At 38.9% G+C, this 20,786-nt stretch overlaps 1 protein-coding gene across 3 annotated transcripts in view; it reads right to left on the reverse strand.

Moving 5' to 3' along the window:
* The window catches only part of GRIK1 (glutamate ionotropic receptor kainate type subunit 1), a 1,940,968-nt gene that overhangs the window by 1,438,729 nt on the left and 481,453 nt on the right, over positions 1-20,786 (reverse strand). For all 3 annotated transcript variants that reach the window (XM_044072744.1, XM_044072745.1, XM_044072743.1), the window contains exon 4: positions 7,261-7,314. In XM_044072744.1, the coding sequence (XP_043928679.1) occupies positions 7,261-7,314 (54 nt within the window). The remainder of the gene's footprint in view (positions 1-7,260; positions 7,315-20,786) is intronic.

The raw sequence follows: 20,786 nt of genomic DNA on the forward strand, positions 1-20,786 counted from the left end.
GTTGTTTCACTTTCCATTGTAATCTCAAGAATTGAGCTGATACATGAAGTTTTGTTTATCTACACGTGTGTAGTTCTAAATGACAATAAAGTTTACTTTGACTTTAGGAAAAATGGTGGTGGGCTGGTGGTAAGACTGATACTGAACAATTGGATTGCTGCCTGGTTGCATAGTAGGAAACAAATGGTTGTGGTGAGAGGAATAATGTCAGGAATTAGTTAAGTGACTAGTAGTAAGTGGTGTACTTCAGTAAACTGTCCTGTGTCCAGAATTTTACACAGTGTTTGCCTGAGACATATCCTATCATTTGCTAAAGTTCCTGTTCAGAGTATGCTTGTAATGTTACATTGTCTGCATACAGCAGCTTTATCGATCTGTCTCCTCAAACATGTTTTATAATGTAGTCCATCATCTGTATGAACAAAACTAGTCTCAGGGCTGAATGCTGATCCACACCCACTCCCACTGGAAACCCATAAGTAAGTCTGAACACTGTTTGTGTTTGTCTCATTGAGTCCCTTTACATTGCTTGCACTAATTATGTCAATGTTTTTGGGATTTTGAACAATTACAGAACTGCCCAAATCAACTTTATCGAGCTCTTGATATATGCTTTCGCCAAGTTCAATAATGCCTACTTAGACTCTTTCTTCATTTCTAGCTTATTTTGCGCTATCTCTCTTGCTGCAGGCATTTTGTCACTTGTGCCGCATTCTGATCTGAATATAAACTGCTCACCTCCCATCTTTTTTCGAATACTATACCTGCTGATGCATCAGTCATCTGCTCTTTCATGCAGTGTGATAGAAGACTGATACCTCTTTATCACCCACATTGGTGAATCTCCCTTTTGTTGCTGTACACTCACTATAGAATGCATATTTTCCAGTTGTCTAGGATATTCATTTCTCTCCGCCCTGTATGAAAAGCCTCTGGAGCCATTTATTCCCAAATAACCCAACATTTTGATCATATCTACAGTGACCTCATCTGAGACAGTTCCAATAGTAGTAGTAGCAACGGGTCTTATAAAAAGGAATCTACAATCGTATTTAGATTTGCTACCAATATATGTAACTCCATATGACTTGTAGGAGGAGTCATTACTGGGCACATTGCAGGTGCTGCAAAGAGCACTTTTGGCTGACATCAAAGATTGAAACAATACTAATTTTATGAAGTTTAATCGTACTTTGACTTAGGAGTGGGTCCATTCCTGTCATGGTAAAAGAAACCCAAAAGATTTGGAGAAATTGAACATTTGAGGCTCCTGCTTTCCCCCTCATTATCCTTTGTGATGACTGATGGCTGCATGAAGCATCTGAAAGGCCACCAAAATAATACAGGATATCCTAGACAACTGGAAAATATGCATCTTCATCTTTCTGCCTTTGTCTTGCCACTTGATTGATTTTCTTTGTGCAATCTGCTGAGTCACTTTCCATAAATTGGTAGAGTGCCTCTGATGTCTTGTTCTACGCTATTGTCACTGCTCTCTTAGTCTCTTTGTTAACCAACCAATATTCCTTCACAGCCTGGTCCATCTTTTCTAGCTCTCACTTTTTCCTGCACACATCCTTTCTTTTTATAACTTCCTGGATTTCTGGAATTACTGCCAGGTTTTCTTATGCACCTTATTTCTACACCTGGCTCAGCAGCATATCTCTTCTGTTGTCTTCAAACACATTGTTTTAACATTCTGTCATTCTTCTTTGACTCCACTTACTTCGATTACTTCCTGTGGTGCTACAGCACTGAACAGTTCCTTTAACTTTAACTTGTGCTTTCACTCTAGTCAGCTTCCAGGACTTCAGCTTCTCTGTTGATTTAGAGCCTTTTCTGACCACTACTTGTAAATGGCTGTGGATACCAATGGTTTATGGGAGATTGTTTCTCTAGGGATGACTTTGCCATTTGCCATAGAGACGTCTAGAATGCCTCACCAATGTGTACTCAGGAAGTCCTCATATACTATTTTGTCTGTTACAATATGATTATTCAGATCCCCCATTCATGTTGCCTTTCTTTATCTAGTAAGTCCTGACTCCTGCAACTTCTGCCTGAATGTACACTTTTCCACGCCATCACAAGCCTTACGTGGGACATTTCCTATCGATATACTACAGTCTGATTACCATAAGCCTGTCACTAATTCTGAAGACATCCCTCACCACAATTTCTATGCCATTATTAGTCTGTCCTCCTCAGTAGTTGACCCTAGGTCCCAAAACAAGTGGCTTTGCTGCACTGCCTTTCCTCCCTGTGTCCTGGGTACACAAGATATCCAGTCTCATCCTTACCATCTTGTCATGACATACTGATTCCGCAGTATAACCACAGTGGAGAAAAGGGGAAAACTTTTCAAAATCACATCGGCAGCATATACTATTCAACACGCTTCAGTAAAACCTACTACAGCATTTTATTTTCAAAAAGAATACCAAGAGAGAAGGCATCAATGAGACATACATAAGCCTAAAATGATAAGCTACTCCTCCAGAAACACATAATAGGAAATTACATGTATTCTTTTGACTGCATATTGTAAAACACTATGACTGGAATTTGCTATTTGAATTACTTTATCTCTAATATCCTAGTGGTGGACTGTAACACATGACTTTTTGATGGCCACAGCTGCATGCCCAGTTAGTCCCCGATGTGCAGCTCTAACTTCATCAAAGGCTTATGTCATGTGTTGAGTACATTATTTTTCTTTTAAAAATCAATGCTTCTCTGTATCTAAGAGTGGAAGGCTGCAAGCATCTTTCAAGATAAGCATTTTTTCCCACTCCATACATTTATATAGAATGATGAGAGGGCTGATTGACGATCTGATGTAGCACCTTTCTTGTATTTATTTAATGCTACAGCCTTGCATTAAATGTCTAAAACATGCCTGTTTATAAAGAAATTGTTTATAAAAATAAATAGTTGGTAGAACAGATTTTGTCTTATAATGTGTAGGATAAAGCTCAGGTGAGCTAATCAACATAGCTAGTATTCTTTACATTTAACACCATACTTAATAATAATAATAATAATAATAATAATAATAATAATAATGTTAGGAAGACAATTCCTAAATGACAAAGGTGTTGAACTTGTGCCCCAGTGTTTTCTGAAGTTAACACAGAATGTGTCTTTAACTGACAGAGGACCAGGTATTACAGCATTTATTGAAAGCATACAGGATGTCATCATTTTCCCTTTCATTTTCTAACATCAGTACATCATATGTTTTATTACCTTTGTGTTTTTATGCTAGTTCTGTTTTATAGTTGTATCTGTCTGATTTAATAAATTTAGTAATTCTTCTGTGCTTTGGTAAAATTTTGTTATGATTCCCAGATTAAGGCGGTTTTAATATGCTATAGTTTGTCTTCTTCCAGTTATAAAGTACCTTGATTTTTGTATTTCCACCAAAGTTTATTTTTCATATATTTATACCTCCTAGGTAAACATTTCTGGATGCAGCAGACAATGATATCACTGAAATCCTAAAAGCATCTTGAACAGTAAAATGTGGGTCAGTAAGTACTTTTTTCCAAATATTTTTTCAGAGAAAGTTATTTGTTTCACTGTAATTGCCATTTCAGAGTTTGTATGTTTCAGTTTTTAGACTAAATATAGTAGTAGTGTTATAATCAAAGTAACATTGAACATGGGACATTTAGATGAAAAATCTGTCAGTATAATGGCTAGCATATTTGCTATACCCTGACATAATATGAATGATGTTCAGAAGCTACTTTGATTTTTAAAATCTAGTAATAAATGGGAGTGTTATTATACCAGCAGTTATTTGGATGTCTGAAGCTTCTCATAACTAACCTATTATTGCACTCACTCTCTCTTTAACTTGTAGTAGACTAGTGCTGAAGTCTTGATAATCTGCTGATCACATTGATAGTTTTCAACAATGCTTAAAGATGTTAAATGTGTAAGTGCACACTGTGATGGCCTCTCCACCCTGGGACAGTAATCAATGCTCACTACTGACACCAGTGAGAGATATCACTAAGAACAGAAATTAATTTACACAGTATTTTAAGATGCAGGTCTCTGCATCAAGCACAATGTCTCCCCAGAGGACACAGGCAATACGCTTCAGACCCGGGACTGGACTCTATGTCCCTCCAGATCTCAAACAAGACTCACTTTGGAGCACTGTGTCCCAGTTCCAAGTAGCTGACACACCCATACCTAGGTATTTGATTTTACACACACACACACACACACACACACACACACACACACACACACACACACGCACACTCCTGGGAAAGGCTGGTACAAATTTAATAGCTGTACCGCTTCTGTCCAGACTATAATGTAACCACGCTGCCACCAGTCAACTACTCGCAGGGTCTTACAAGAGCATCCAATTATACTGACTAAAATCAATACTATTGTAAATGGTAGAGTGCAACCAAAGCAGTAAGGCATTTTGGAGCAGCCAAGGAATCACTAAAATAAGCACAAGTACTCTCAAGATGTTAAAAGTATTGTCTAAAAGACCAGCCACAATGAAAGGTATAAAAATATTTAATAATTAAATAATAAAATAGAAAACGTGAGAATACTAATAAACACCAGAGTTTCAATCAAAGGAGAAATAAAAATAACACAGTTGGACAGATTCACACAGATGCAGAAAAACAATACTTTAATCTCACTGTATTTCCTGACTGTCTAAAGAATAATTGTTCCCTAGCTAACTTAATTAATACTGCAAAGCAAGATCATATGCAGAAATGCCTATTTCCACAAGACAAGGTGATAAGCTTCCAACTAACTGAACTGAAAACTGAACTAACTCAGCTGACTGTTAAGACTTTTATATCAGGTTCCAAAGAAAACAAAAACAAAACAAACTGCTGTGAGAGTTCCATCCTCTTAGTGCTGGTTATAGAATGACATCAAATTTGATCACCTGAATCTGATATAATACACACTCTGAGCTTTGCTAAGAATTGTTGCAGTATCAAAAATCTATAGAACAATTTCAAAAACCTCTACTCCTCCCTTCCAGAATTCTTTGTTTAAACATAAACATTTAATCAGTTATAATAACACTATTGATATATTTTTAACACAAGCATCCGTGCAATTCAGTGTGATAGCCAAATGACACAAAACTATCCACAAAACTCTAGCCGACCATGCTGGCACATGCCATATTCTCCCAGGCACAGATGGCAATAACTCACATTGTCACACACTCTACAAATTTGTATATTAGAGCTTTAATTCTAAATTGTCTCCTATAACCCAAGGTTTTATTTGGTCTCCTCCTGTTCTGTCTCACCAACAGCAATGACAGGAGGTAGACCCAGGAATGTGTAGGATAGAATTAAAAACATGAAGTCAGGCTTCTTTTGTAGCACATATGTCAATATTCTTCACACAAACAGGTCTCAAAGGTTAACCAGTTTTTGTTTAAGCTTTTCCACTTTTAATAATGCTATCTTCAGCTCTGGTTTAGTGGTTGTATTGCACGGCACATTTCAGTTCAAACTTGTTTAAATCATAAAAGACATGCAGTGGATTCAAAGTTTCCTGTTTAGTACCTGTGTTCCTCTACCAGCATTTCTTTTTTTACCACCAGCTATCAGTATGGCAGCAAAAATTTTTTCATTTCTTTGCCTTAACCAATTAAGAAATGTTGCTGAATGGCAGATATCACAAAGGTTCTCTACCCACAGTGATGCCAAAAGTGCACTGTCACAAAAATTTCTCTGAAAAACATAGTTGTTCTTCTTTTGGCTTTTCCCGGTTAGGGGTCGCCACAGCGGAACTCAGGTTGGCAGTAGATTTTTATGGTGTCGAGGTGCCAGCTTGATGCCCAACCTTCAATGAAGGCACGCCCATTTACGCAGGTCTTTTGAACGCCACTCAACTGCGGGGAGGACATGCAGACTCCACACAGAAGGCGCTCCAGCCGAGAAGAATTCCTCCAAATTATGTGAATAATTATTTCTTGACCTGTTACTAATCAACAATAATTTTACAAAAAAATGGTTTTCAATATATGCTGGTATGTGTGGTATCTCTTTTTGGTCATTTGCAGAATTACATTCTAATGCCATTTACCAAACCTCAGCAATCATACTAACATACATATTCTTATACATGCACATAGCAATAAACTAGTAATAATCATCAGCTTGCAGGCCTGGGATCGATCACCTATAACTCTACTTGAATTCTCTGCTTCTTAAAAAGCCACTTAAAGCAACCAGCTTTCCACTAATGCTATTTAAAAGGCACATATGACCAACAAAGTAACTAGGAAAAAAAATAAAATAAAATCTGCAGTTAACAGGGTTCTTCAAATGGACAAGACATACAGGGATGAAATGGAAGGCTGGATTTTCCTTTTGTTTCCAATTACTTGCACAGGGACCTTTCTTAGAAATTAGTATAGACCCATGCAATTCCATTTAACATTATTGAGAGAAAAAAGTGATACACTGTATCAAACAATTTGATAGTAAGTAAGTTGTATTACTTTGTGAGAGGCCACAAAAGTACCTCACAAAAATGATTCTAGGCCTTAAATACATGTCCTACATGACAGACTCAAGAAACTTCAGCTGTTATCAGTCACTTATCTTCTACTCAGAGGTGATCTCTACTTGATTTACAAAGCCATGTCTGACCCAGTCCTACTTGAAATGTTACACACAAAGAAATCCCAGTCCCCCTACACCAAAAGCTCCATAGACCACAACCTCACTACCACAATCAACAGAACATGCTGGAGGGACAGGTTCATCACCTAAAGATTGGCCATACTCTGGAATAAGCTTCCCATTCATGTCAAGCAGAGCACATTGCTGGCCATCTTCAAGAGAAATCTTGACAAGTGGATGGGTAACAGAAAGTTCATCTCAGGGATTACTCCGGTTGCCCTAATGGATAGAGGCACTGTGAACTAACATCGGGTAGCATGGTGTCAGGGAAAATTTTTTGGGCTAGGCTTCTAAAGGCTCCAGGGCCATTAGCCTAGTACACACCTATGAACCTATATACACCAATGCCTCCTATAGACTAATCTTAAATGTTGTCTGCAACTCGATAATGTATCCATGCGTGTACAGTATGGACTTCTAAACACTGGAAGAATAATATCCAATCTACAGTCTCTATCTTAGGCAAACCAACTCACACAAAGAAACTATGGAGATTAAAGCTGTCACAGTAGATAACTTTCATATCTGAGCTAGTTAACTAAGAAAGAAAAAGGTGCCTTACCAGTGTTGTGAAAAAGTAATGGTAATATTCTGTCATCATTCCCATTGAAAGAATCTGTAAAAGAACAAAAGTAAAATAAAAATATTGAATGATAAGTCTGAGTCTATGGAAGCAGCATGTACTTGTACTGTTAATTATTACTGATGAATAGTTTCCTAAGAAATTTCATTAATTTATTTTAAATTTGATCATATAAGAGGTGAATATTTCTGTCAGTATGCTACACTGTTTTGAAAGTTAATTGGCTAATATATTACAGCAAGTGATCCACAACAATATTTTGAAATTAACTTATTTCTGCCAACCCTGTAACAGTAGAATTCTTTCCTTAACTTTTTTCTTTTTTTCCTGTGCATTCACTGAAGAATATATTTACACATTTCACATATTTACTGAAAGATATTTCTTAGAAAGCATAGATCGATGCTTACTGTAACTTACTCACTCCTTAGAAAATGTGCTAGAAATACCATTTGTAGTTAAATAAATAAAATACAGGTGTATGAATGGATTATACAGTTTACATTGCCACAGGTCATTCTTTAAAGGGGGATACCAACTTTGCCAGGTTCCTAACATTCTGGAAATATCTTAGAATACTGCTGCTTTAAAGCAATTTAACCAAAATACTCTTAAAATAGCAAATAGTAACTGTTTTACCCAAGATGCTAAATTTATTTACTTTATTTTGTTAACAAGGCATGTCTAAATAGACATGGGCTGTATTTAGTGAAGGCCATCGGAACAGACATTCCACATTATGTAATGTTTGCTGCAGTTAAAAAAATTCAAGTGCAAATACAAACAATAAACAAAGGCATATAATAGGCAGTGCTCAGGACATACAGAAAACATTTTATGTGAGGATAATTAAATACAGCAACAACAAAATGAAGAATGGCACACTAAGCAATTACAGTGACAAAGAAAAAAGACAAATAGTAAGCAATGCTACAACTGAGCAACAAGTAAAAGCTACAAACTTTGGTAATACACCCTGATGTGGGCAATCAATCAATTTAGCTAACATTGGTAAGCAGCTGAAAATGTAAGCAATGACACGTACAGTACATGTCTAGGCAGAGATAGATAAGAACAGATTACATTTAGCTTGGAAGCATGAATTGCACGAGACAGAATGGCATGAATATCCAAGCAGAAGTAACTGTTATTGAAAGAAACACGAAGACAAGATGGTGAGGGAAGATTTCTGAAAGATAGGTGTTTTATTGGCTTTAACTGCATGTCTTACCACTTACTGATTATTCTGGCTAATCCTTAAAAATGTGATAATAAATATCACTTTGAATTAAATACTTAAGGCTGTTAGCATCAAATGAGAAACTAATGGTATGTTGTCACAGTCCTTGGAATTCTTGAACTTTGTGTCCATGCTGTGTCCAGGCTAACACAAGTGACCGTGTTTGCATGATGAACAGCATTGCTAATGTAATATGCATGAAGCCAAGGTGCATATGATGATGAGGAGCCTCTCACTTAAGCCCAGAGCACAGGCTCATATCTGCATTGTGGTAAGCAACTGCACAACCAAATCTATAAACATGATGCAAACAAATGAGTGCGTATGACAAACCACATAATTCGAAGTCAGTGCTCATGCACAGGTCTGTAATTAGGATGCAATCAGCAGCATCAGAACAAAACAAGAAAATATGAGTAGGGGAAAGCCTAGCAACAGACAATGGAGGATGGTATAGGATTCATTTACTGAAATCATGGAAATGTTGAACATGACTTGCCATGTCATTTGCATAAACAAGCCGTCATGGAACTGTTCAGCATTAAAATGTATAGGACAATATGGCCATGTAAAAACATTTTGAATATAGATAGGCACACCATACCTCTCAACCTCTTAATGCAAGAAATCTGGACAAAGCCTAAAATAATGGGGGAACAAAGGTCCAAAACTGGGGACAAATTTTAAATACTGCCATTATAAACTCAGAAACCTGCTAGAATAACAGGATTTGTGTTATCATGCATTTTCTGAATGAAGTCTGAAACTCAAATATATGTTATTATTTATTGACCTCAATCCTCTGTGATATGCCAGAGAACCACAGATATTATGAGGAACAGACCAAATATTTGAGGCAAAAATATGGACAAACTGCAAAAATTTGTACAGTGGAGAGGTATGGGCGGAGAGGTATGGGGCACACCTTTCAACCTCTCAATGCAACGATTGCAGACAGACACAAAAATATGGGGACAAAGGCACAGAATTAGGAACAGCTTGTAAATGGCGCTCCTATGTATTGTTAAAATGGATAGAATAACAGCTGTGGCAGTGGCATGCATGCTCTGAAGGGTAGGAAGTTGAATCACAAAAAGATATGTCGTTATTGACTGCAATCCAATGATGTGCCAGACACCCACAAGTGTCAGGAGGAACATCATGCAGCTGTGACACAATAAGTGGGTATGTGGTGCAACTCAGGATAGGTGAGAAATATGTAGAGGGGACATTTGGGATATGTTAGGAAACCAGTATTGTGATGCAACAACACATACATACCTAACAACAACAACCATGGAGTGTGATCCATGCAACCATAATATACCATAAAGGTGGGATAGAAATGACAGATGCTTGGTCCTGAAGTGAGTCAGTGCAGCACTGCAGTCCATACATCAGTATATCCACATTATTATGTTAATATGACACACTGCAGACATCATAATGCAAGAGGTCAAAAAAAAAATGAAATTTTTCACATGTGCAGGCTGCTTGCTAAAAAGACAGCAAGTAGCAGATCTCAAGGGAAAGAAAGCCAGACCTACCACATGAAAAATATGCCATACAAAGGCCACAATGATGGTAGCCAGTGAAGCTGTCATGATTCACCCACGGCAGATATACATGAATCACTTACATAGCCAAAAATAATACACACCCCTCAACTGGTCATTGTAAATGTGGCATTAGAAGCCTCGCAAATTATATTGACAATGCCAATGTAATACACATATTGGGCAGAATCATGACATATTAGCTAACTTTGTGGGGAATGTAACACATCACAGCACTAAAAGAGAAAAAAATAAGGATGACACTGAACCCCCACCAATGCCACTGGTATGGTCCAGACCACTGGAATAGTGGCATGTTACAAAAGAACTGGGAGCAGTGTTAAATGGAATAGTGCACCTACAGGGTACAGAAAATTTGCTATTAGGCAAACAACATGCACATACCTGGTGATGAACAAGGATACATTCACCTGGAGAGGATATTAGCAAGGTATGCTAATAATATATGGAAGAAAGAGGTGGCTGCCTAATACATTTCAGGGAAATAGACAACATGATATCAGGCAAACAAAGTGCAATTATGAGGTTTTGAAATCATTAACTGTGACACTGACAATGGACGTTCATGTACATGACTGTAATATGCCACAACAACAGGTGTTCAGAAAAGGTGTGCATATACATACACATGTACATTTAGAAATAATACTGCACAATGTAGAAAGCACCAGGTAAATATATGTGACACAAGTTCATAGGTTCATAGGTTCATAGGTTCATACTAGGCTATCTGCCCTAGGGCATTTATAAGCCTAGCCAGAGTGTGTATGGCTTTTTCACCCATTTTAAATTAATTTTGCTATGCCCTTTTTTCGAGTTAGTATACTGTGCCTCTGTCTAACAGTGACACAGAAGTGATACCCAGGGTAAACCCTACGATCTCCATCCACTCATCGTGAATCTGTCCTCTGGGTTATGAATCTGTCCTCCAGCATGTGGTTTAAGTCCCTCGAGCGCCAGAAGCTCGTGGGGATTTTTTTCTGACATGGCTTTATCTCACAGGGCAGAGATCGCCTCTGAGCAGCAGGCTGCATGCCCATGAGTAGAGCTGGAGTTTCTTTAACACAGCATACATCATCTTTGATCCTTGATCTGATTCCTGGTGGTGTACTACTTTGGGGTCATCCCAAAAGGGCATTGTACTCAATTATGGGCCTGATGAGGGATGAGTAAAGAGGCACGATGACCTCCCTGATCTTTTCTAACCACTTTGGCCAATGGTTGTCAAATGACCTAATTACTTCTTCTGTACTTAATGGATTACCACCTATGTGGTAATTTGTGTGCACTTTTTTTGCCAAAGGGGATGACTATACACTTTTGGCGTTTAGCTTGAGCCCATGGCTGAGGATGCTTGTGTTGGCTGGAGAGTCTATTATGAGCCCAGTTTGCAGTCATCTGCGAACTTGGTCAGCCACAGTCCTTCCATGTTGGCCTGTAGGTCCCAAGACTGAGCCTTGTGGGGCGCCACTTGTAACTGGTTTCAGCTATTCTAACCATGTGGGTTCTGTCCTTGAGCCAGTTTGCAACCCATCTAGTGACATATAAGCTGGTGAGCTTATCTATAATGCCCAAGTGGGGTATTATAATGAAGGCTTTTCGAGGTCCAGGTAGGCTGTCAATGGCCTTGGTGACTGTTTCAAAGAAATCAACCAGGTTTCCCAATATCTTTATTTATAAGGTCCGGACCACTTTTGCTGTACGCCACTCTTTGGGTACATATCCTGTAGTAAGGCTGAGATTGAACAGTAGTTTTAGGTTTGGGTTTAGCTCTTCTTGGAGTTCATGTAGGGCGCAGCCCGGGACACTGTCTGGTCCCATTGATGCTGTGTTTCTTGCTTTGGAGAGTAGCTCTTTACTGAGCATCATTTGATGTCATCCTGTGCAATTTTTTCTCGAAGCTGGCTTGTTTATGGCTGGGGTCCACCAGACAGGGCGTCTCATTTGGAGGATTGGGTCTTATAGAATGCGCTTATAAAGGATTTTGTGGTCTGGGCGTTATTATCCACAGGCCTGTGAAATTTGCTTTAGAAGTAGGTTTTCACTGTGGTTTTCTGGGCATGGGGTGGGGTCAGGATGTGAATATCCAGTGAGATTAGTTTATGGTCTGATCTTACCAGTGAGGGATACACTTCTGGTCTGGCATGTTGGTGATGATCAGGTGAACCTTTGGGCTAGGGTGTTTGAGCTAGAGTAATGCTCCCAGTCTATGGTTGGGTAGTTGAAAGTCACCAATATAATGGTGGGTGGTCTGTAGCAGGCTATAAACCGGAAGGCAGTAAACCGAAGGCAGTTTACCCACTGTTAGTTGCACATGGATAGTCTCTGATGCTTCGTGCTGTGCCACCAACCTGGAGGTGTGGGTATCTTTGATGAATATTGATACTCCCTCTCCTTTTTGTGGTTCGGTCCAAGTTTTGGGGCGAAAAAAATGTATGAGCCTTGAACCAGGTTTCTGTTACTGCACAGATATCGATGTTCTCCATGCTAAGGAGAGTTTAGGTAATGCATGCATCTTGAGGTTTTCTGGCATTGAAAAGGCACTATGGGGTAGCAAGAGCCTTTGCCAATATCCAAAAGCCCAGCGGTGACAGATGCAGCGCCCCTAGCAACAGCGCATCATGGCTCGTCGAGCATATATCAGGCTGACAGGCATTGGATCCCTTTGATGAATGACACCAATTAAGCCAATTGTTGAAAATGATATATCTTGTCTTCATACTGTGGCATCATTCTTGGTGAGGGTAAGATGCTACTCAGGGTTAGTCATACATACCGGCCTACATGCCTCAGAGAGCTCTCTCTATCTCTTTTTCATGTAGTCCAGGGGGTATGTCTCACATCATTCACACCATGGACAATGACCGAGTCATATTTTGTACTTGCCTTGGAGTGACCTGAGTGCTTGTGTTATGTGTGGATCCTGGCGCCGGATCCTTAGCCACCTCACCGCGCTTGTTCTCCTTGTCGGCTGCCCGGGTTTAGCCTTAAGGGCTGGTGACTGTCGGGCACACTGGCTTGTGAGCTATGTGTGTGCCGTGTTTTTTTTGGGGGGGTAGTTGCTTGGGTGTCTGCTTTGGAGGTCTCTGCTGCTTAGGCAGATTTTTATTTAGTCTCAAGTATGTTTTGTGTGTTTATGTGTGTTCACCAGCTGGACCGGAGAGAGATTGATAACTGACCTTTGGACATGCTAGAATAGTATTGGGAATTCCTTTATAATTGAAAAAAGGGCCATTGGAAACAGTTACTACTCAAGGGTTTGTGAGGGTGTAGTGCTTTTAATTTTTAGTGTTGACTTATATAATTGCTTTAGTGAGCAAGTGCTAGGCTTTAAGGAGTAGGGTGTTTATTATGAGAACTAGATCAGTTCCCTCAAACCCAAATAAGTGGCACTGCTCGGATGCCAGCTATGCACAAAAAATCAAGCAGCACTACACGGGTTTTATAGCCACAAGTGGAGAGTAAAAGCTATCAACCAATGTGTGAGTCAATGCATGTCAACAAGGCATGGAATCTGTCAGATGGACAAACCACACTACCACAGTTTTTTGCTTATATGGCATTACCATATAAACATGACAATTGTCAATTTTCCCCAAAGGAGATAAGCATAGGTTTGAACCCTTCCTGCCTAACATCGTTCCCTTGAGTTGAGCATTAGCTAATGATATTACAAAAACGTTATGCAGGTTTTGTTAGAAGTCACACATACGGAGGAAGGTTATCAATAGTTTGTGTTTGAATGAATATGGCAACGGTAAAAGTGAGTGCAACACCTAGGGGAGCAAACAACACCCTCCATGAAAGTGTCATAACCAAGTAGAATTTATCACAAGATGTCCATGCATTAAGTTATTACTGCCTATCAACAATTGTTTCATATACTGCTACAACGTATGACAGATAAACTTCTGCCTACTTAAATCAATGTCATATAATATGTATTAGCTACTAACACCACAGAACTATTTTCTGCAAGTGTCATGAGAAATTGCACATTTGAAGGGAGTGTGACAACATTAAGAAAACTGACAAAATAAGTGAGCACTGTGCAACAGAAAACAGTAAACACTGGACCCCAAGCCGTCTAAATACCCTGCAGACAATTTGAGCATCACGGCATGAATACAGCGGACTATGAAAGACATGATAGTTGACATAATAAATGTTTACACATGCTCATATTACAATTGCTTTCCTCCATGCATTCTCTCTAAACTTCATTGCAAGATGGTCAGCAGAGCTAAACGTCCTAAGGTAAATTCTCATCAATTTTTGCATTGGAGCATGAAATGAAAATTACTATTACCCAATATTTAAGTCTGATGTTGCTTTGTGCTAACAGTCAAGCAACAGAAGATACAAAAATACATACACTGTGAAACTGTGCTTGCTTACAACAGAGTACAAAAATCTACCACTCATTAAAAACAATAAAATATCTCTCATCTCATCTGTTGAGTAAGCTATACCCACCTGTAACTGACTGCTGCTTTACACACTCATACAAAGTACACACTGCTGGAGTCGAACACCTGCTCATATAACCCACATTCTCTAGAGCTGTACGCTAGTTACTGATGCCACAGAAGTCATAGTACAGTTGTCAGAAGGAACACAATTAAAGGGATAACCTGAACATTGGGTTCAAATGCACATGGCCTCCCTTAAACAGGAGTAAAACACCCAGGGGATCCAATCCCTCTACCTGTGAAAGTGGATCTATTAAGCAAGCCATACCTGCCTGTAAACAGATAAATTGTTTACACATTCATACAAGGTACAGACTGCTGGAGTTCATTACCTCCCTGCCTAACTCAATCTCTTGATGTCTGCAGTGGCTATTGATACCACAGAATAACTTATACAAACCATGGGGGGAATGGTATATGTTTTTGAAGGCACATCCCTGTCCAGTGTGAACCCCTTCATTACTGTCACAACTGTCTACTGCCCCAAAACCACAGGCAGTGCTGGACGGAGCAGCAATTTGCCACAGAATACTCTCCGTACAGCTGACTAGGGTACTGAGGCCCTCTCCATTATCTCCTCCACTAGCCCTGCCAGCTACTGTTGAGTGGCATAATTGCCACCACCATTGGCACTACACCTGGTGGGTACCACTGCACTGGCCCCAGTGACAGATGCAGGTGATACACATAGTGCACGAGGTATACAGACAACATTGGCAGGTTGTGGCCAAAACTGCTGAGTGCCCCTGCTGTGAGTATGTCACTGCCACCTGTGGAGGGATGGTAGTCTGAGCCACTGTGCCTAGTCAATGCCAAGCTCAGGTATGAAGCTGATAGCAAGGCTGATAGCAAAATCTTAGTGCATGCATAATTATTTTTTAAGTTATTACCATAGGATAAGAGTCATTCTCTATAGTCATCACTAAACAGCAATGTTGCTCTTTGCCAACTGGTGCACAAATAAGGACCACAGAATTGGCAGCTGTATTTTATAAGACCGTTGAGCACGAGTGTGATGTGTTTGTATTTTAACTGACATCATTACTTTACTATTATTTTAGAGGAAGGCAAATATAGGGGACAGGACTATATAGACTGCACATGAGGGGATGTGAACACAAACATATTTAAGAAATATTTACACATGACTATTATCCAGATATGACACTGAAGCCGTGTGACTATATGTTTTCAAGGTTGTTTGATTTGCTTTACACAGTAAAGTACATGTGTACTTTGCACTTATGTTCTCTATTTTCTTTGCAAATAAAAGTTTTCTTCTACAGCATGTGCATGGACATGTGGTAACATTATTAGTGAGGTGGCCAGTCTAGGAGACATATATGTCACATTATCAGGTGTAGTATCCAAACGTATGCATTTTTAAATCAGCATTATCTTAATAACTGGGAGACTAGAAGGGTTAACAATCTGAGCTTAAACTTACACATTGTTAATTAAGATTCCTCTGTTGATATGCATCAGTGTATTTTTTCTGACCACAACACCTGTCCTTGTTGCAACTACACATTTTGCTGTATTCCAATTGTACATATTTAAGTGCTTTCATATTAATCATGGGTTTATAGACATAATAATGTAAGTCACCTATATCATGGTTATCTGGAGGCAGTTACATAAACTGGTAGCAGGCTGGGTGTGTAAGAATGACAGAGCACATCTGAACAAAGTATTAGTACAGTAATGTGATATATACTCATAAAATGTTAACAATCAGACACACAAGGTTTTGATGATAAACACTTATTTTTTTTCCCAGAAGGCATTTGCTTACCACTTGGCTACATCATAATGTAAAACTGAAAAGATCACAAAATAAAATAAAATTATTCCATGGCTTATGTGATGTCTGATCCTACACCTATTGCACTGTAAATGAGTACGGGCAGGGAAGGTATACTTTTTCTGACTTTTAAAAATGTCAGATATGCTACGTGAAGCACAGTGACAGTATTCGTATTTGCATGACCAATGGCTAAGTCTTGTGTATGTGTTATTATTCTTTGAGTTTTTCCATAGGGTGGATACTAATGGGCATTGTTGACCAGCATCAATGTGCAATGTCAAATGTTGTATTGTACATTAAGCTGACATTGATAAAATAAATTATAGAGAATTGTCATGTTTATTTGGAAGCTTCCAAACAAAAAATCAGTATACATTATCACAATTTGAGGTTAAGAACACATTCACAGGATTTGAACACCACGCACAGTTGCAATACAATGGAATATTCACATCATTAAAATTTTGCACCACATAAACAATGAACTAGAAAGCAAAGGCCTGTTATACTGCATTACACTTAAGCTATCAGACTTATGTTATATTTTGTTACACATTACAGTTGTGATATGGGGAAAGAAAGGACAGCTATGAGGATGAAAAGGAAGATGTGGGTATAACTACTTTCATCAGGGCAAAGTTACTTCTAACATTTTTGTGAGTAACTCATTGTCTTAGCATTGTTTATGGAATGTCTAAAAGCATAGCATAACTGTATTCCATTGTTTTTTAATGTGAATATATGCATATGGTCAATATGCATTCACATTGTTGGGATATTTCTTATTTTGGTAGAGATTTTCATCTCATCCTCATCTTATCTGTGGGATGTTTGCACAGCTAACTCACATGAACTTTTCAATGACATGGCTAGTACATGGATCTAAGTTCAGTCATATTTCCTAGTGACCATAACTTATGCTACGTGTAAGAGTTGCGTGTTTGTCATGTCCTTTCAAAGTGTGATTCTGATGAGTTTGGATCCTTAACACATTATTGACTTACCAGTACTGCTAACAGAATGCAAATGGAAGGCATTGCCATAGTTTTAATCCCCATTCCTGCTCAGGCATGTGCATGTCATTGTTTAGGAACTTGTATATAATGTTTACCTCCTTTGCACATCCAGCAAATTAAGTGATCCAGACAGTATAATGAGTTGAGAATTAATTAAGAGCACAGCAACACATAAGTGTCAATAATGCATTAGATACATAGTAAATTCAATGTATTGATTTACAACATCTACAAAAGTTTCAAAATATTTGAGAAATTAGAGTAAAATAAATTAGAGATGTGAACAGGAGCAAAGCATCTTAGTGGTTTTGTTAGAGTGCAGAAGAGTTAAAGCAGACTTTGTTGTGACCTGACAGGTACATTCTACTTAATTAACCAAATGTGACTTTAGAGTAGACTGGAGCTTGGAATATAAGAGGATGAGTCTTTAAATTCGGATGGGAGAGATTCCCATAGATTGGGTCTGAGAACTGTGAATGTCTGATCAGAGAAATGTAGTTTGGAGTGTGGGACTTGTGTTTTAGGGCATGAGTTGTTCCATATTCTTTAGCTGTATGTAGATGCATGTCTTATTTGTTTTGAAGTTAAAGAGGGAGAGTATTTCCATGTAGGAGTTTAAATAGTTGTGATCCCAGGAGCAGGTCTGCTGTTCTGTAAACTAGGAACCAGTTTGCCATTTTCTGGCTAAAATCAGATTGTAGATCTTGCTGTAAGATAATTAGGGAGTGGTTGGAGTGGTAGAGGACCATGTCATCTGCCTACAGGAGGAGAGGAAGGTAAGGAACATCAAGTGGAAGTTTACTGATATATATAGAGAACAGAAGGGGGGTAAAGAAGAGATCCTTGAAGCATACCTTTGAGTAGTGGTGAGGAGAGAGGAACCGGTTATAGTTCAATGAGAAATGGTGGTTAGTCAGTTAACTTTGAAACCTAGGGATGGCATCAGCTCTAATGCCTAGTTCTGAAAGCTGAATTATAAGAGAGGAGCGGGTGAGTAAATCAAAGGCTCTTGTCAGGTATATAAGATTGTACCAGAGAAAATGCATTTGTCCTTTGACATGAGAATTTCATTGGTCAAGGACCAAATGGCTGTGGCCATGCTCCCCACTAATCAGAAACCATGCTGTTTTTGGGAGACAAGGTGGCATTTAATATTATATTCCATGAGTTGAAGGTAGACAGTTTTCTCAAAGATTTTGCACAGAATAGGAAGGATGGCAATAGGGTGACAGACATTATCATGGCCATGAGGGTTGTTTTTGTTTGGATAGTGGTTTTACTATGGCAGACTTCCATATAATAGGCATGTGTTGATAGTACGACAAACATTGCATATGTATTTTAGGGGTGCAACAATGAACTCATGAGAGTGGTATATGAATCATGGAAATAGGTTGTCTATACTGAGGGACCTTTCAGTTATATTTGTTCCAGTAAAGGGATAATGCAGTACATTTGGAGAGGTCACTAAAAGTGTCTTTGGAAATCATCTACAGACAAGCTAAAGGAAGTACTTGTACCTGTTCATGTACTTGTACAAGTGTGAGGCAGATGATGTTCTGTGAGGTTACTGACTTCTTTCCAAAATTTCCTTGGACTGTATTTAAGAGAGTTTTTGAGATATATTATGGAATAACTCTTCTGCTTTTAATGGCTTTTGTTTTGGATTTGTATACTGCACTTGGTTTTCGAAACTGACTCCAGGATTCATCCCAGAGTTTTAGGGAGGATTTTAGCTCATGGTTATACAATTTTTGGGTATGGAGAAAGAAAGTCTCAAGATTAAGAGAACATGTTAGGCTTGAAGACTGGAGAGAGAGTGAGAGAGGAGTTCAGCTGTTTCGTTAGGATCTGTGATGTCTAGTATAAGGGTCCAGTCATGGGAAGAGAGGTAGTTGAAAACAGCTTTGCAATATTATCAGTGGATTTAGACATGAAGGAAATTAACTTTTTGGGGGGTAAGGGGGTGGAGCTGGAGAAACTGTAGTGGCAATAATCACTAAATGAAAGTGAGTGAATTGGGATTCTTCCATCTTGGTAAGTAGCGAGAGATTGTGTTTGGGCTACTGGAGTAATGAGATCAACTAGGGAGTGTTTTTTTGGTCAAAAGGTTGTGTCTGGTAAGTTGCTTGACATCTGCATATTTCACTGACTCAGAGAGGTTTACATACACCTAACGTGCAACATGACTTAGGGCTCTCCCATCGTGTTATGGAAAATTATTTTATTCCCCTTGTGTTGCTGAACCAAACTTGTTTGCACTCATTTTGCAGAACTCTGGATGATACTTTCAGAATATTGAAAGGTATGTCTACTTCCATAGAGCTGCTCATTTGTACTATGCTGATATCTATGGGCTTTGTGCTGTCTAGATACATTATTCCACTATATTCTGTTAAAGTCATCAGAAATGTATTTGATGGGACCAGGGTGACACACACATCCTTCATGTATACAGACTTTTTTAGTAGCCTAACAGGCTATAACAGTTAAGACATTTATTTTCTGAGGAGGTATACCTCTTGACATCTGCCACTGCAATGGTAGGCAAGTGACATAAAGGTAAAGTTGTTGCTGAAGCCAGTTTTAGGTTTGGTTTCATTCCACATATTGTTGCTGTGCTTATGATGTTGTGTGGTTTGTGCTTGATAGGTGGAAATTTCTGTATATGTTATTAGTTTTTGTCTTTTGTTGTTGGGAGGAATGCATCAGGACTGTATACTGCTGGTTATATTTGTACAGGTTACAGCTATCTTAAGTGTTATGGTGGGGAACATGCATTGATGTTTAGATTGTTAGTTGTGTTTTTAGTATATAGGACTGTTTGTGTTAGACTTGAGTATGCCATTTACTGAGTGTATAATGCTATATTATTCCATAGTAGTTAAAGTGTATGTACTACAGTTCGGTAACCTGTGTTGCAATACCTGTTTTTTATTCAATTACATCAGAGATATGGCTCCAAAAACTGTTAAGGGGAGAACTGCATGATGCAAGTTGGTAAGCTGAGAATGAGGTCATTGCACAGGTCCTCCTTCTCCATGGGAGATGACTTCTTGACACACACACGCACACACACACACACACACACACACACACACACACACACACACACACACACACACACACACACACACATCTGACAATCCCTTTCAAGACTGTGCTTGATGGCAGGTGGTCCAAGATATCAGTGTTGTTAGTGTCCAGGTCACATATATATGCACTGGTCTGACAGAAGGCTACTGATATGATTCACAGGACCAAGGTCAGACTAGAGGCTGTGGCATGGGAGCAGAGGGCTACTGGTGGAGGTCATCTATTGAACCACTACTTACCAAGATGGCGGAATTGTTGTCATCACTCAGGTACAGACAACTCATCAGAGTTTTACAG

The sequence above is a fragment of the Protopterus annectens genome, chromosome 5.part0, assembly GCF_019279795.1.
Source record: "Protopterus annectens isolate FY-2018-M chromosome 5.part0, PAN1.0, whole genome shotgun sequence".
NCBI classification, from domain to species: Eukaryota; Metazoa; Chordata; order Ceratodontiformes; family Protopteridae; genus Protopterus; species Protopterus annectens.